This window comes from Puntigrus tetrazona, chromosome 4 (assembly GCF_018831695.1).
Source record: "Puntigrus tetrazona isolate hp1 chromosome 4, ASM1883169v1, whole genome shotgun sequence".
NCBI classification, from domain to species: Eukaryota; Metazoa; Chordata; class Actinopteri; order Cypriniformes; family Cyprinidae; genus Puntigrus; species Puntigrus tetrazona.
Genome location: NC_056702.1, coordinates 21,230,400 through 21,248,387, shown reverse-complemented (window position 1 = coordinate 21,248,387; position 17,988 = coordinate 21,230,400). Strand labels below are relative to the sequence as shown.

Genomic DNA, 17,988 nt, shown 5'->3' with positions numbered 1-17,988 from the left:
TATAGCTATGGTATATTGATTGACACTCGTAATTAATGTATAATTATTAATTTGTAATAGTATAGTTGCAATAAAAATTTGAATATACTTCTTACATAGTTTATCCACAATAGCACACTTCAAGTTAAATAATCATTAATAATAAAAATTTAGAAAAAATATGCAGTGGAAAAAAGAGAAATGTTTTGGAGGGCCGGGCTGTATCCACCATTGAGGTTCCTGATGTGGTATTACATGGATAAAGGCTAATATAACATCATTTCATCTGAGCGCAAAAGAAATTTCCTATTAAAATAAATTTAACGTAAAGTCTTGCTGAGAGACCATGAACACGAATCGAATGAGTACATTTCGTGAATATCATAAACTGAGGGGTTTTCTGATTGTTCACTGAATTGCATTCTAATCACGCATGTATAATCGTAATAAATAAAGAAAAAAATTGCCCATTTTTGTTTTTTTGGAAGCTGCATTCAAAATCCACTTGGCTCAAAACTCGCTGCGGTCTGGGGCACGTTTTATCAGAAATTTGATCAAAACTCTAGTCACTGTCACAAACTGTGTAAAAACTATGACAATTAGGTGTTTTTCCAGACAGATTTGGCAACCTTGCTAACAAAACGAAAGTGACAACAGAAGCTGTGTTGTACCTGCAGCGTTTACACTTGACCGGAAGATTTTTGGATTCTGAAAAAAAGATCATCAAACTGTCATTTTTATTCGCTGATGTGGGAATTTACATAGATCTGATGGGAAACCAATGACATATTGAAAACTTGTCTGGAAACTGAACCTTTTAATTGAAGCAAATCTTTAGCCGTGGAGCAGAAAGGCACTTCCTTTAATGTAAGTAAACATGAAATACTACCCTAATCATGAAACACTCAAGAAACTTGCTAAATAGAAACAAATAGAGATTAAAAGATTGTAACGTTTACTATGATGTTCTGCATTTGTGTTTTCAAACTTTTATATAATTTTATAGTAGCCTACTTTCGTTACTCCATAGCTTATTTTATATTGTAACTAATGCGAAATGTAAAATTTTAATGTAAAATGTAAAATTTATTTATATCATAGATATTACACATGCATTGCTTTTTATAATTACTACAAAAAAAAAAAAGTTTGGAGACAACTTAAAATTTTAAGGCAGACAAATTTTAAGGCTGAAGTTGGTTGCCTTAACATTTTAAAATTGGCTCAACTTTTTTTTATATTTTTATATTATTTAGTATATGTTCATTATATGCAATCTTCACTTCCATATTTATTTTCCTCTTGCAATCGCTCAAAATAAATACGTGCTACAAGAAACATTTCAACACAAAGTGCTTTTCATAAAATAACTACAGTAGATACGCCCATGATACTGCTTTAGATTCTAACATTATTTTTTCTGTATTTTTCTTGATGACACCATAAATTTTCTAATTTGTTAATTAAATTTTTCAAGGGAAATGAAAGTAGTTTTTCTTTGTTTGGTATGTGTATTAAAATGCGGTTATGACTGGAGCCGACATGTTGCAATCTCTTTTATTTAAAAGTACTCTATAGCAGTGCTTTAATTTATGTAAAACTTCACTTTATATAGGTTTTCACCAAACTAGAAGAAATATATATATATATATATATATATATATATATATATATATATATATATATATATATATATATATTGATAATAAACAGAACTGTGTGTGTCTTGCAGAGGAACATTGTAGTCTATGACGAATCACGCAGCTACTGAGTTACTCCACAGCAGAAACTATCCGAACCAGTCTAAATAGTTTGAATATAAACACTTTTTATCTCACTCAGTGGTTTGTCAGATATGCCGTGTGTGGGTCTTTTCACGTGGTTTGCTCCTATCTTGAGTGTGGAAAACAGATTTCATTAGTTTTCTTAAATTCTTCTGATTTAACAGGTTCTGAAGAAAACTCCTCCCTCCAGAGTCCTATAAAAATTTCAGAACGTCTGCCCAAGACACAGTTAACTGGAGAAACAAGAAATGTCATCATTGTTCACAGTTAGTTAATAACACTACTTCACGAGACACTGAAACATAGATTTAATAGGGGTCATACGATGTAGCAGAAAATGTTGACACGCTTTGTCCAAAAAAAGTATTTTTCAAATGCTGTACATTTGCACAACACAAGCCACAGTGCAAACATTTCTGTCATGCATTTGCCAAAACACTTTTATTAACTAATGCATTTTACCTTTGAAAGTTGAAGTAACCCCCGCATCCCCGTTGTTTGAGCAGTGCTGTAATACAGATAAAGATTTCGAAACAATCCAAACATATGGGTATCCCCTTGAACTTGGTAAAAAGATTATCTATTTACCATCTTGACTGTATTGACGATATTATTTGCTAACGTTAGCCCATATTTACATTAGAGTACACGTCCTACTGCACTAAAACTGCAACCCTTTTTTTTCTTGTTTTGAGCACTTAGTTCCACATGTTAAGAGTTGGAGAACTTCAGATATGGTTTTTTTTCTCTTCCCACAGCCTTGAGTTGGTGAAGGACGATGGCGTTTGTTAAAAAGCTGCTCGTGGACTCACTGAAGGAGCTGAGAGAAGCTGAGCTGAAGGAGTTTTGGTGGCACTTAGTTAATTTATATAATGATTATTTCTCAAGGTGTGAACTAGAAAAGTTGGATAGATTCGACACAGTAGATAAGATGGTAAAAGGTTTGGGACTAGAAGAAGCTGTGGAGGTCATGGTGGACATCCTGAGACAGATGAATCAAAATAATCTGGCTGAAAAGTTGGAGAATAAACACAAGCAAGGTAACATTTCATTCACTGCAACAGTAAAGTGAATACTTTTTTAATATGTTTGTGATAAAAGTAATAGTATAGTAAATAGTAATTCTCTCTTTCTCTCTCTCACAGGTCAGACTAAAGGCAATATGAATATATCTATTGCTGTTGGAGGTAATTCAAAACATACAGATTTCATCTTGCAATTTCAGCATGCAGAGAAGTTGTGCAAGCATGGTCTTTGGAATTTAAATAAATTTGGTGTGCTTCTTAGAATATCCACCAGGTGGCGCATTGAAACCAATATACTGTACTATTTACAGTACAGAGCTCCCAAAACATTGTGAGCCTAAGAAGTTCGTAAAAATTATATATCTTAATGTTACGGTGTGTTTCCCAAAAGCATTGAGCAACACTTAAAAATCATTGTAGATGTACTCTACATGCATTCTATGAAGACAGAATTATGAGGTCACAAGCAGGATGATTGACAGATCACACATTTAACTTAAAAATAAAAAAAAATTTAATTAAATTACACGTCAAAAAAAAAAAGTATGTATGTGTGTGCGTAAGTAATGCAGGAAATATGCTTTAAAAATAGTTCCCTATCAGTCACTACGAGTTATGTCATGACGACAGACTGGGGTCTTGCTTGGAGCACTTATTAGCTCTGATTAAGAGAAAATGGCAATGAAAGTGGTAAACTAATCGTTAGTTACTCCCCGTGACATGGAAATAAATAGGTGACCTCATCAGGTTTTGCTGAGGAGCCGAGAACTAGTCCCTGGCTCAAAGCTGTGGCAAGGGGACATAACATCTTTGTTCTGATAGCAGAGACAGACAATGGAGCTTGACAAAGGGAAGACACAGGTTTACCTAAGGGGAAATCTTACCATGGAGGAATTTAATTTTTATCTGTAGGGAATCAGCCAGATGGACAATTAGCCAAGTACCAGGGTTGCCCAACCCCTGGGAAAGGAGGTCCATCCTCAGAGGTATTCGCTTGGGAGGGGCTGTCACAACGAGCATGAGTTCTGGGAACAAGGTCTGGGTGGGCCAGTATGGAGCAACCAGCAAGACCAGCTCCTCATCCTCCTGGATCTTGCATGGTGTCTGTGCTGGACTCTTAAGAAGCAAAGAGATCTACCTGGGCTTCTCCAAATTTACTACAAATCAGCTGCATTGTCTCAAGATGGAGTCGCCATTCTCCAGGGAACATAAACTGTGAATGCACATCGGCTGCACAATTGAGTTCCCCCAAAATGTGGACGGCTCAAATAACTTAAACCACGTCTGGCCGACGAAGGAGGAAATGTAGGCAAGCTGTGACATGCGGCGTGACCGTAGACCTACCTGGTTGTTGATGTAAGAGACAGCCACAAGGCTGCCTGCTTGTTACATGTGATGTCCCAGCTCGACATGGAGGCATCTGTTGTGACAGCAACATGCTGAGACACTTGTTCTAAGGGGGAACCCGAGGTGGTGTGGTGGTAAATGGAGAATCATGCTGGTATGTGTTGCATTACCTCAGTCTGTACAGCCGAAAAGTGCTGAACAAAGTCCTTTACAGTGTCAGCGTCACACAGAGTCTTGTCAGTGTGACCTTTTTTATCGCCAAAAGTCCAAAATCGGTCGCCGTGTGCAGCTCCAGCATCAATCCCTGGTCAGAGCCACCCTCCTCCACTCTTCTAGTACCATGGCTTGATAGATTGGCAGAATCGCCATGGCATGCAAGGCAAAGGGAGCTTGATCAGAAGCACAGTAGGCTTTAGAAACGAGAGCTGCCATAATCATACAGGCTCCACCACAGACACCACAACCGCTCTCTCCACATGGGGAATATCCACATACCTCCAAGCTGCCCCACCATCGAGGGTGGTGAGGATGGAGGAGGGAGCTGTGAAAGGAGCCTTCCATGACTTTCTCAACTCCTCATGCACTTCTGGGAAGAAAGGGTCTGATGCTCACTGGTCCTCCACCCCGAAGAGCTGAGAAATAAAAAAAAATAATAATACAAATACAATAATACAAATAAATAATAAAACAAGTAAAACAAAAATAAGAGAATAATTTTATGCAGTGTGGCAGATATTATACAAAAATATAGAAGACTGGATATCCAGTGATATCCAGTTCACAGTGACCTAAAGCAGGCATGGACAAAGTCGGGCCTGGATGTGAATCAATTATTTATTAAAAGATGGCCCTTATGTGGCACTATCCCTAAATTAATTATTTGTCCTCAAAGCACAATTACAAACACACATGCAAAAGTTAATTGAAGCAGGTAAGAACATGAGCCTTTATGTCCTGTTTGATGTCCTAGATGATAATTGTCTGCATCAGTTATTAATAATAATGATTTTATGTTAAATATTTTATAATTTTTAAAGATTTTATAATAAATATGTTTAATATTTTCAATCTTATGCATTTTCTTTACAGAGCTGCAAAAGTTCTTTGAAATGCACAAAACAAACATGAAGAAGAAAGTACAATATATTTTTGAGGGCAACAAAGAAAAAGAAGCACAATTCAAGGATATTTACACAGAACTGTTCATCACAGAGGGAGATATGAAAGATGTCAATCATGAACATGAGATTCTAAAGATCGATGATGCTTTCAAGAACAAAAACACACAGAACAAACCAATCAAATGTAATGATATATTTACTGAACTAAAGAAAAACAATGAGAAAAACACTGTGTTGACCAAAGGAGTCGCTGGCATAGGAAAAACAGTCTCTGTGCACAAGTTCATCCTGGACTGGGCAGAAGGAACAGCCAATCAAAACATACATTGTGTGTTCCTGCTTCCATTCAGAGAGATGAACTTAATGACAAATGAAGATTTCAGTCTCCATGAGTTTCTGCTGGAATTTTATCCTGAACTGAAGGACCTGGAGAAATCAATCAAATGTAAGCTAGCATTTATATTTGATGGATTTGATGAGAGTCGCCTGCCTCTAAATTTTAATAGTAGGTCTCTGAACACTGTTGAGAAAAGATCATCTGTAGATGTGCTCTTTACAAGTCTGGTCAAAGGAACTCTGCTTCCATCAGCTCTTATCTGGGTGACATCACGACCCGCAGCAGCGAATCAGATCCCTCGTCGATATGTAGGTTTGTTCACAGAGGTGCGAGGATTCACTGACCAACAGAAGGAGGAGTACTTCAGAAAGAGAATCAAAGATGAGAGTCTGTCCTCCAGAATCATCTCACACATTAAGACGTCTCGTAGTCTCTACATAATGTGCCACATTCCTGTGTTCTGCTGGATCACAGCCACAGTACTTCAGGATATTCTCACTGAGAACAATGAAGAGAACATCAGCACAACACTCACTGAAATGTACATTCACTTTCTTCTGATAAAGATGGACATGAAGAACCAGAAATATGACGAACAAGAAGAAACTGAATGTTCAGAGCACTTACAATTAAATAAAGAGATGATTTTGAAGTTATCCAAGTTGGCGTTTGAACAGTTGAAGAAGGAAAACATTGTGTTCTATAAGAAAGATTTAAAAGATTGTGGTATTGATGTGAGTAAAGACACTGAGTTCACAGGAATGATTGCTGAGATCTTCAAAAGGGAACATGGACTTCATGGAGCAAAGGTCTTCTGCTTTGTGCATCTGAGTGTTCAAGAGTTTCTTGCTGCAGTCCATGTGTTCTTCTGCTACCTGAACAAGGACATGCAGGAGCTTCAGTTTTTCTTGGATGAGCCAGAAGAAAATGTCACATTGGAGGAGTTACTGCAGAAGGCCGTTGATAAAGCAATGCAAAGTAAGAGAGGGCATCTGGACCTGTTCCTGCGGTTTCTGATGGGCATTTCACTGAAATCCAGTCAAATCCTGCTGAAAGGCCTGATCACACACACTGAAGACACCACAGAGAGTATCACTGAAATGACTGAATACATTAAACACCAAAACAAGTACAATGCCTCAGATGAAGCTTCAGTCAACCTTTTCAACTGCTTACTTGAGCTCAAAGATCATTCATTATATGAGGAAATCCAGAGTTACCTCAGTTCAGATGAACATCCAGAAAGAGATCTCTCATCTTCAATGTGTACAGTGCTGACCTACATACTGCTGATGTCAGAGAAGGTGCAGGATGAGTTCAATCCAAAGATGTTCACATCAACACAGGCAGGCTACACAAGACTTATTCCAGCTGTGAGATGCTGCAGAAAAGCTCTGTGAGTAATTTCACTGACTACTTTTCAATCAAACATTTTGTTCTAAATCACTAAACAGTTTTATTTTACCTGATTATAAAATGTACAAATAATAATTGCAAGACAATCGACCACCGTAAAATAGTTTGAATAAAACTTTCTATTTTGGCAGATTTGATGGCTGTGGTTTTGATGAAACATGCTGTGAAACAGTGTCTTCTGCTCTACAATCATCAAACCATCTGATAGAGCTGAACCTAAGCAGCAATCACCTGCAGGATTCAGGAGTGAAGCTGCTTTCTGATGGACTGAAGAGTACACACTGTCGACTGAACATACTGAGGTTGAACATTCACTAAATAACTATGTTCAAAATATGCAGATGAATAGGTGTTTCATAACAATATTTAGCAGATTTTTACATGGCATCATTAGGTTCTATCGTTCAGAAACATGGCCTTTCATATCACTGCTGTGCTCTTCATATAATTCAACTCCACCTGTCATTCTATCCTGATGATCCGACGATAGCTGCTCGTCTCATCATGTCTAACAGACATTTCTTGCTGGATGAAGGACCATCACCAAGGACTGCTTCTGGTTTCAGCAAACCCTCCATTTCATCACAATTTCATCATCCAGTTATGCTCATCAACCGTAACTTCTTCAAAAACAGCTAGAAATCTTTGACTGATTGATGATCAGCTGACTTTCTCAGACCATACCATACAATCAAACATTTGCGATTAATCATGAATGCGATGGCAAGAGAAATCATTAATGAGCCAAAAGAATGCACGTCACACCACTGCTCATTAGGCATAAGACCATATCAAAATTTCATGTTGAGATTAATTGGTAATGCTTTTGTCATGATTATCATAATGTTGAAATTAAGTTGCAAAAATTTGTCGTTGTGATACAGTATAACAATAAGATGCAAAAGCCTCAACAAGACATCTTGGTCAAAAGTGAATGCTCTCCACACATATATATGCTGGTCATACAATTAGAATATCATCAAAAAGTTGATTTATTTCACTAATTCTATTCAAAAAGTGAAGCTTGTATATGATATTCATTAATTACACACAGACTGATATATTTCAAAAGTTTATTTCTTTTAATTTTGATGATTATAACTGACAACTAATAAAAACCCCAAATTCAGTATCTCAGAAAATTAGAATATTACTTAACACCAATACAAAGAAAGGATTTTTAGAAATCTTGGCCAACTTAAAAGTATGAACATGTAGAGCACTCGATACTTAGTTGGGGCTTCTTTTGCCTGAATTACTGCAGCAATGCGGCATGGAGTCGATCAGTCTGTGGTACTGCTCAGGTGTTATGAGAGCCAAGGTTGATCTGATAGTGGCTTTCAGCTCTTCTGCATTGTTGGGTCTGGAATATTGCATCTTCCTCTTCACAATACCCCACAGGTTTTCTACGGGTTAAGGTTAGGTGAGTTTGCTGGCCAATTAAGAACAGGGATACCATGGTTCTTAAACTAGGTACTGGTAGCTTTGGCACTGTGTGCTGGTGCCAAGTCCTGTTGGAAAATGAAATCTTCATCTCCATAAAGTTGGTCAGCGGCAAGAAGCATGAAGTGCTCTAAAACGTCCTGGTATACTGTACAGCTGCGTTGAACTTGGACCTCAGAAAACAGTTTGCCAAAACCAGCAGATGACATGGACCCCAAACCATCATTGACTGTGGAAACTTTACACTGGACCTCAAGCAACATACATTTCCAAAGGAAATGCAAAATTTACTTCAGAGAACATAACTTCAAACCACTCAGCAGCAGTCCAGTCCTTTTTGTCTTTAGCCCAGGTGAGACGCTTCTGACACTGTCTGTTGTTCAAGAGTGTCTTGCCATGTCTTGCATATGTCTGTTTGTAGTGTTTTTTGAAGCAGTAACTATCCCTGTAGCTTGTACACTTTTTTCTACCGCATCTTTTCCTTCCCTTCGCCTCTCGATAAATGTGCTTGGACGCAGAACTCTGTTAACGGCCAACCTCTTTTGCAGTGACCTTTTGTGTCTTGCCCTCCTTGTGCAAGGTGTTGTCATTACAAAATAAAAAAAACAGCTCTCAAATGTATGAGGCAAACTCAATAAAGGGTCTTTAAGAATTTTATTCTTGCAAGAAGGTCAGACAGTCGTACAGAAACACACAGTTTGCTGCAGAGTGTGACAACGAAGACAGGGCGGTCCTGTTTTTGATGACATTCTACTTAAATGACCAGCACCTATATATTCATCAAGTACTTTCACCTAAGATGTGCTAAATGCCATCGAGAAATACCAATATTTGCGTATTACGTTTAGTAACTTTTAGTAACTTCTTATAACAAAAAGTTCTTTTTAATACAATAAAGTGTTGCAAAAAAAAAGGCTCAAGTAAAACAATATAAAAATAAAATGACACAGATTAAAGTGTTAAATAATTATATAGACCAATAGATAACACATTACAATACGTTTTTATTGGTAAACCTTAATTATATTGACAATGAGCAAAGCCTACATTTGCTATAGCAGGTAATAATCGTTGTTTAAAATCTTGTTATTAAGTATTATACATGTTTTGAATTTTTATTGGCAGTTTATGTTAAATAATCAATTGAATAATGTTATCTAACCCACTTCTCATTCATGCTGGTTTACATAAGACAGCAATGCATTTAACCAGTTGATGGGAAAATTATTTTTAAAATGCATCAAAAAAAATCTAAATAATTTGTAATAAATAATTCACAGTATTTTGAAGTAATAACAATTTCTCTTTTCCTTAAATATACAATTAACTCAATGCAAAAACACAAGCTTGCTCTATCCTTTTTCTATTCTTTGTTTTCTTTTTGCTACATGTTGTGGGAAACTTTTTTAGCTTCTTTTTAAGAAGAGACCAGGAAATTGTTGGTAAAGCAGGAGTTCATTTTTATTTTGTGGCTGTAGTCATCTGCCAGAAGTCTTCAAGAAATCTTTAAGAAAATCATCAAGAAATCTCCAAGAAAAATCGAACTAAAACCTAGCCCAGTGAAGTTTATAGGTTTCAAGGGGAAGAGTACCTATAGGAGAGGGAGGGGAGACCATTAAAACAAAAGTATGCAAACACAGAACAGGACCTTAGCCCAGAACAGGAAATTTCCAGATCTATTTAGCATCCAAGTGGCATTTAAATGCATAGGAGCTATAGAGACCCTCAAACAAAAGGCACAGTTGTACCTTGAGATTAGCATTCACACTAAACTTGGGATACTTGGGATTACATGAAGAGACAGAAGGATGTGAGAAAGTCTACATCCACAGAAGATCTGTGGTCAGTTCTCCAAGATGTTTGGAACAAGCTACCAGCCGAGTTCCTTCAGAAACTGTGTGCAAGTGTACCTAGAAGAATTGCTGCTGTTTTGAAGGCAAAGAGTGGTCACACGTAATATTGATTTGATTTAGATCTCCCTTTTGTTTATTCACTGCATTTTGTTAATTTATTAAAATAAATGTTTAACTCTTCCATTTTTGAAAGCATTCTTTGTTTACAGCATTTTCTCACACCTGCCTTAAAATTAGCATTCCTTTTGGCTTTTTAAAGGTTTTCTGTGCTGCTACTTCTCAGTGGCTTTAGGCTGGTATTTAGTAAAAGTACTTGATGAACATATATTATGTTTGAAGAGGATTCACTCAGTATATCTCACTATATATATATATATATATATATATATATATATATATATATATATATATATATATATATATATATATATATATATATATATATATTCATTCTCTTTACAGGTTGAGTGGCTGTAATCTCACTTCTCAGTCCTGTGAAAGTTTGTCATTAGCTCTACAATCATCAAACTCTGTCCTGAGAGAGCTGGACCTGAGTAAAAATGACCTGCAGGATTCAGGAGTGAAACTTCTTTCTGAAGAACTGAAGAGTTCAAACTCTAAGATGAAGATTTTAAGGTTTGAGTTTCAAATTTGTCTTTATTTGTTTATTTGAAAAACAAAAACACACTATTAAGACTAATCCTGTACTACTCTGTTCTTCTTGTTCAGATTTTCCATCTGTAATCTCACTGCACAGTCTTGTAAGAGTTTATCATCAGTTTTACAATCATCAAACTCTGTTCTGAGAGAACTGGACCTGAGTAACAATGACCTGCAGGATTCAGGAGTGAAGCTGCTTTCTGAAGGACTAAAGAGTCCAAACTCTAAGCTGGAGATACTGGGGTAAATGACTTTCCATAAAATAAAATAATTCACAAAAAGCTACAACAATGACCATTACATTTTGTCAACAAATGTTTGTTCTGCTCTCTGTGAAATTCCAGAGCAAAAGACAAAAACATTTTCATGCATTTTTTCATGTTTAAATACAGTCTGTAGATTTAGATGTAGCAAAACGATCTAAAACTGTTTCTGAACAAACTGCAAAACTGATGCATTTTCAAGAATAACTTCAAAAACAAAAACAGTTAGTAAAAAACTGAATGGATTATGCAAATAGCGTGAAAATAGCACTTACAAAACATTTATATAGCCAATTTAAAACAACCAAAGTCAACCAAAGTGCTGCACAGATTATGCAAAAAATTGACAGATTACAAACAATAAAACAATAAAAAAGTATAAAACACACCAAGATTCACCAAAATAAAACATTACAAAGACATATGTAAACTCTTAAATGCCAAAGAAAATAAATATATTTTAAGCTTAGACTTAAAAAAATAGCATTGAGGCAGTTCTGATATGTATAGGGAGGAATAGTCATTCCACAATTTAGGGCCAACAACAGAGAAAGCGCGATCATTTTTGAGATGTGCCTTGGGAACTCAATAGGCCAGTGTCTGTGGATCTGAGCACTCATGTATATATATATAAGATGGATCCTAAAGAAAGCATGTAAAGGAAAAACAGTACCGGACCAAGAATGGAGCCCTGAGGGACACCAGATTTGACAGATATTTCGGATGAGGCTTGGTCTCCAATACTAACAACATACCTCCAATCAGTTAGATGTGAACCAGTGCAAAACCATTGCCTACACGTTACAGGGTGTATGATATGAGTGTGTTATGATCCACTAAGTCAAAGGCAGAACTGAGTCATTAATAATAATCTCCAGCACTGATACACCATGGGATAAAATCATGTCCAGAGTATAGCCTCGAACATGTCCCCAGAAAGTCCTTGTTTATTGGAGGTAGGAGAGTAGGAATAACTGAACTTCAAAGCTACTACAAGTCCTAGTTGATAGGCAATGAAAAAGGTGAGTCTTGGCCACTAACACAGCTTATCTTGGAGCATATCCAGCAGTTAGTTTGAATCCCATAAGCCTTATTCATAAGAGGCACTAATGGTTTGTGATTTGTCACTAATTATAAGTTTTCAAGGCCAATCAGATATTTTTCTGAATTTTTTAGATGCTGACCAGACATTCTTTCTCAATCTGGGTGTATCAGGTCTCAGCTTCAGACAAAATGCATGAGCAATATTTCACCAGTTTGACAATAGTAATTGAGGACAAAATGATCTTTCTGTAGGTTGTCTGGTTGTATGGTGACAGAGAAAGGCTGTCATTATCTGTCTTCAGCTCTTGTTTCAAACACCTCACACCCGAGAGAGCTAGATCTGAGCTACAATCACCCTGGAGATTTAGGAGTCAAGCTGCTCTTTGAAATACTGGAGGATCCAAACTGCTCACTGAACAAACTCAAGTATGTCAAGCAGGAGGTTTCGGTTTTAATGTTTCTGTACATCTATAGAAGTCTAAGAGTTTCTTTAGGATGTAAAATCTTATCTAAACTGCTCAGACAAATTAAATCAACAACTTTTAATTCCCAAAATGCCACAAACTGTAAAATTTAGCTGCCATATTCAACATTTACCTGCATTTGATGCAGCTGCCGCTGTCTCTTTGAAACGACAAGAATTATTTTTCCCCCTTTTATATGAATTTAATTTAAAAAAAAAATACACATTCACTAATCAACATAACTAACAACCAAACATAAATATGCACATTGTGCTTTTACATTGTGTGCATATAAACATCTTTACAAAATAAATAAAAATTCTAACTCAGCTCAGATCTTCAGACTGTTCTGAGTTAGTGTATATACAGCACTATATGTATATACAGTATATGTATATGTATATATGTATGATTTGAACAAAGCTAAGGCTAATGCAAACATAGTTTTCTAGACTATTTAAGAGAATGTTGTAGATAGTCTGTAGATATGGACTTTTTGTCTTGTTTCCATCCCAAATATCTAAGAATTTTTAATTCTTCTTGTTTTACTCAGAAAAACATTTTTTTTTGCAGTGTTTGAACAGCATAGCCTTTTATTGACTGACTGTGTCTGTGTGTGTTTTCTAGTGTTGATCATGGAGGAGAATTCAGGATTACAGCAGGCTTCAAGAAATGTATGTCTACACACACACTTATACACAACAGCTCAAAACACTTAAGAGTGAAGCCTGATACCAAATATAAGTTCAGGACCTCCACAATTAATTTTCTGTTCATAAGATAAGATGTTCTCAGATAGGTTTACTCAGCTTTAGGGAAGAAAAGCTTCTCTGGCCTGAAGCAACTGTCACAGGTTGAGTAAGCAGCAGTCTTTGGGCTATGCTCAGATTAGGATACATGTCAAGGATGTGATCAAGCATCTGACTGCAGCCTTTACCTCCATCTTTAGATCTTCACCATCAATGTCAGTTTGCTCCAGTCTTTGGCAACACTCATCTAGTTTGACTTCTAAAGAAATCTTATAAAAACTTATAAAAGCTTGTCAGAATGGCCACAGAAAGCAAGGTTACGTTCTCGCAGATGAGTTCCAGTGCTTTACTTCTAAAAAAAAGTAATTCCTGGCTAACCTGATCAATGGCTGTGTTGGTTTTTAGACTTTCTGACAAACTGTTTTTTCACCATTTTTCTTTTTAATGAAGTAATTGCTATTTGCGAACCTTCGGCCATCACTGTCCACTGGGAAATTTTCTTTTATTTGAACAGGCTCTCTTAATAAGCTCACAAGACTCGATTTTTGGAGACTCTTTATAGGTGTAATGGTTTTGTTAGGGTCCCCCTTTTCCTGCAGAACGGAATCCAGAGGCCCTGGTCGAAGGTCAATGCGTGTTCGGTCTTTTCTTTGCATCTCATTAACAATCACTAATATTTATTAATCTTTTGGGTTTCCAATTATAGTACTGACCTTATACATAAATTTATCTGACTCCAATCCTTCGTGATTTTAGTTATAATAACTTAGATGCAACTGCTGATCCCTCTAATTGTGATTAAATTTGGATCATTAATTAACTATAATATTTCCTAGTTTCGACTTATCGTTCGATAGGTGTCTGGGTCGCTTAAAGACTTTGCTTGGCCAGAACTGACTCACGACACCTCTGGGCTAGTCCAGGTCTTAGTCAGAGGCTACCCCGTAGATTGCTTACCTTAAAGCAGCCATCTCCTCGATAGACTCAAAAAGAGTAATTGTTTATGCGTTCCCTAAGTAATAGCATGCTAAGCCAGTTTGGTGGCCAGAATTCAAGATCTCAAGACGGCTCCATCGATCGTTGATCTGACACAACCTAGCACGCCAACAATGCGGAAAAACTCAGAAGTCACTAACCTACTAGAAAAGTTATTTCAGACAATAACCAAGATTAACATTTATTTTGCCAGGCAAGAACAGTTTCCAAATTGGTATAATTGATAAACATTTGCACAACTGATCAGCAGTACAAAAATAACACAAAACAAAATAAAACAAACTTAAAAGGTCAGTATACCTGGTCTTTAAAAAGTACATAGTGTAGTGTATGAGAACATACACCACACTACGAGCCGATCTGGCTACAGTATCGTGCCTTGTTGTGTTTTGTCACTTTCCTTATATACTCAGACCAGACAAAGAGATACCAAATGTAGTTATAAAAACCTTTTGGTGTTTAGGTGCCCGTGCTCCATGGTCACACCTGGCTGGAACACGTTCAGAGACCCCAAAGGAGGACACACCTCCTTCTCAACAGAACACAGTTCTATCAAGTTCCTAATCTTCTCCATAATATAAGTGATTATGGTGAAATTGAGACCAACTTACCAATCGCACTGAGACCTTTCAAATGAGACCAAACATGAAAGTGAAGAACAATAGGTTCATAAGACACATGACATGTGATGCCTTATTCTTAATGAACTTTAAACCAAGTCTTTTGGGCAGAAGGAGGGGAAGCAGGAAGAGCAGAGGTGAAGAGGGTGTCATAAACACAACAGGGGGGGGGGTGTTTACTCTCTTTTTGAAGTCCTTTTGTTCCTTTGGATATCCCTTCTAAGATCAGTCTTATTGCATATACAGGTTTTGATTCACCTCCTTACAGTTTTATACTGTACAGAATGTATGTGCTATCGGTCTACACCTTACTGGAAACTACAGGCATTTTTAGATTGTTAAAAAAATTAATTATATGTGATTTATGTGACATGAGTCTTATGGGACTGTGTATATTTAGGTGTAAGTCCCTAGAAAAAAGGGACAGAAACATACACTCACACACAGCTGTAGTGATTGTTTTGTTTAAATGTCTCTGTTCTTGTGTTCAGATGCCTGTTTTCTCACACTGGATCCAAACACAGCACACAGTCATCTCAGACTGTCTGAGGAGAACAGAGAGGTGGCAAATGTGTCTCAGTCTCAGTTGTATCCTGATCATCCAGACAGATTTGAGGTGTATCATCAGGTGTTGTGTGAAGAGAGTGTGCTTGGACGATGTTACTGGGAGGCTGAGTGGAGCGGATATGTGTATATAACAGTGTCATATAAGAGCATCGGGAGGAAGGGAAGTCAATGTTGGTTTGGACATAATGATCAGTCCTGGAGTTTGTTCTGCTCTCCTGACAGTTACTCATTAAGACACAACAACACTGAGATGCATCTCCCTGTGGAGCCCATCATCATCAGAAGAAGAACTGGAGTGTTTGATGACGATGAGGATGATAATATCTCTAAAGTAGCAGTGTATTTGGATGAGAGCGCAGGAACTCTGTCCTTCTTCAGCATCTCTGACACAATGAGACTCATCCACACAGTCCAGACCACATTCACTCAAACCCTCTGTCCTGGGTTTTATGTTGGTTATAGATCATCAGTGAAACTGGGTTGATGAATCAGAAGAGACTGAGCATAGATTCTACCCATAATGCTTTTAGGTGCATGATGAATCATTATATAAAACATTTCTTAGAATAGATTATGAAATGGAGATCATGTTAAAGTTTACCGGTGTGCAGATTGACAGAAATAAGTCAGCATTACTCAAGTGCTCTGGTTCGTGTATTACCTTTAAATCAGGTTGTGTTTCTCAGCACAACCTTGCTGTAGTCTTTTTTCACTGTTCTAGTATTTGAAGGATAAGTTGACTTCTAGATAATTTACTAATCCTTCTTCTTCTGTTGTTTAAATGGCGATTGACAAACCAACTGTAAGATGCATTTTCCGCCACCTACTGGATAGGAGTGTGGAGCACATCAGCTGGACGATGTGGATTTGAACTTAGACCAGGCATCTCACCTGTACCCAGAGTTCCTGTTCCCGCCCAGCCGTCCTGTTAGCCCGCTGGTTCAGCCAAGCCATCCTGAATACCTGCCTCAAGAACGCACCCTAGAGACTATTCCCCAAAAGTTCTGTTCAGTGCCCGTGCCCGTGCCACGTGCGCTCCCTCCAGTGCCCGTGCCTCGTGCGCTCTGTCCAGTGCCCGTCTCCTCCGGCTTCGCCTCGTCCCTCCATCCCTTCAGCTCTGTCAGGCTCCTCCTTCCCTCCGGCTACACCTCAGTCCTCTGTCGCTCTGGCTCTGCAGCGTCCTTCCCGTCCCCCGTCTCCGCATCGGTCGCCGAAGCCTGTGGCCTTGCCTAGGTCCTCCAGCGCCTTGGCGTCACCTTGGCTCTTCGGCTCTCCGCATCCGCCTCAGTCTTCTCTACCACCTGCTCCGTCGGTCGGCCCCATGGAGTCGATGGCCGCTCCTCCTCCATGGCTCCTCCCTCTGTCGGCTCCACCATGGATCATCATGGCTGGGGTCTGGATCTCCTCCTGCTGCGGACTTCTCCTGTCGCCTCCCTGGCTCCTCCCTCCGTCTGCACCTCCCTGGACTCCTGTCTGCCTACCCCCTCCTGGGGGCCGTCCACCAGAACTTCCTCCCAAGCTCCCGTTTGTTTGTTTTGCGAGGACGCACCTTCCGGGAGGGGGGGCGATATATCACGTCTCTGGACTGTGTTATTGTTTTTGTCTTGTGTCATGTGCTCTGTGTGCCCTGCCTTTAGTTCTAGTTAATTGTCTTTATTGTCTGCAGCCGTGTCTTGTTAATTTAGTGATTTACCTTGTGTATTTAAGTCCTGTGTTTTGAGTTCACGTTTGTCCGTTCGTCGAGGTTACCTATGTGGTTTATGTTCTGCCTGCCTGCCTGCCTGCTTGCTTTTATATATTTATTTTTCCCGTTAAGAAGATTAAACCTGTTTAAGTTTATTTCTCTTCTCGAGTGCTCCTTGCGTCAAACCACCAAACGTGACGCATACGTCCATGACTTTAATTTTAACCTCCATATCCTTCAATGATTCCTTAGCTAGTTTGTCAACTTCCTCCTAATTGTGTAATGTGAAATATTTTTTGTAGTATATCATATAAAATATCTTGCCTCGTTTTTGAAGCTCCAGTTTTAAAGCTTTCCAAAGCAGATTGTGAGTCTGTACAAAAGTTGTTTTTATTGGTAATTCATTTTCTTTCTTAATTGCCTCCTCATGGATAAACAGAAAAGATACTGATGTTAACAAATGACCTTATTGTAAAGTGTTATGTGAGTACACCATGAATAAACCATGAATAAACCAATTTTCCGAACCTTGTTTTTGGCTTGTCCTGAATCACTACGGTCCACCTACGATAAGTTTTTATATGTAGGTATCGCCGCGAAAAATATCTTACAAGAAGGAGACATGCCCTCCATGGT

The 17,988-nt window shown here is 38.0% G+C and overlaps 2 protein-coding genes across 4 annotated transcripts in view; both read left to right on the top strand.

The window, feature by feature from the left end:
* LOC122342952 (NACHT, LRR and PYD domains-containing protein 3-like) overlaps positions 1 to 17,988 on the top strand; it is a 924,523-nt gene that overhangs the window by 244,514 nt on the left and 662,021 nt on the right. The window lies entirely within an intron of this gene.
* Positions 635 to 16,628, top strand: LOC122342959 (NACHT, LRR and PYD domains-containing protein 3-like). Of its 3 annotated transcripts, XM_043237197.1 has the most exons (11): positions 635 to 846; positions 1,928 to 2,029; positions 2,522 to 2,803; positions 2,909 to 2,950; positions 5,225 to 6,989; positions 7,141 to 7,311; positions 10,768 to 10,941; positions 11,035 to 11,208; positions 12,525 to 12,698; positions 13,364 to 13,410; positions 15,593 to 16,628. In XM_043237197.1, exons 3-11 carry the CDS (start codon positions 2,542 to 2,544, stop codon positions 16,150 to 16,152), a joined length of 3,369 nt encoding a protein of 1,122 aa, XP_043093132.1. In that variant the 5' UTR covers positions 635 to 846; positions 1,928 to 2,029; positions 2,522 to 2,541; the 3' UTR covers positions 16,153 to 16,628. The 3 variants fall into 3 exon arrangements, with proteins under 3 accessions (XP_043093132.1, XP_043093131.1, XP_043093133.1); XM_043237196.1 differs by lacking the exon at positions 1,928 to 2,029; XM_043237198.1 differs by lacking the exons at positions 635 to 846; positions 1,928 to 2,029; positions 2,522 to 2,803; positions 2,909 to 2,950 and adding an exon at positions 3,125 to 5,066.

Bases quoted from the DNA above. Each gene is read 5' to 3' on its own strand.
- LOC122342959 (XM_043237196.1), top strand. From the start codon at position 2,542: ATGGCGTTTGTTAAAAAGCTGCTCGTGGACTCACTGAAGGAGCTGAGA. The intron at 10,942-11,034 runs GTTTGAGTTTCA...CTTCTTGTTCAG, and splicing joins TCTAAGATGAAGATTTTAAG to ATTTTCCATCTGTAATCTCA. The intron at 13,411-15,592 runs GTATGTCTACAC...TCTTGTGTTCAG, and splicing joins TACAGCAGGCTTCAAGAAAT to ATGCCTGTTTTCTCACACTG.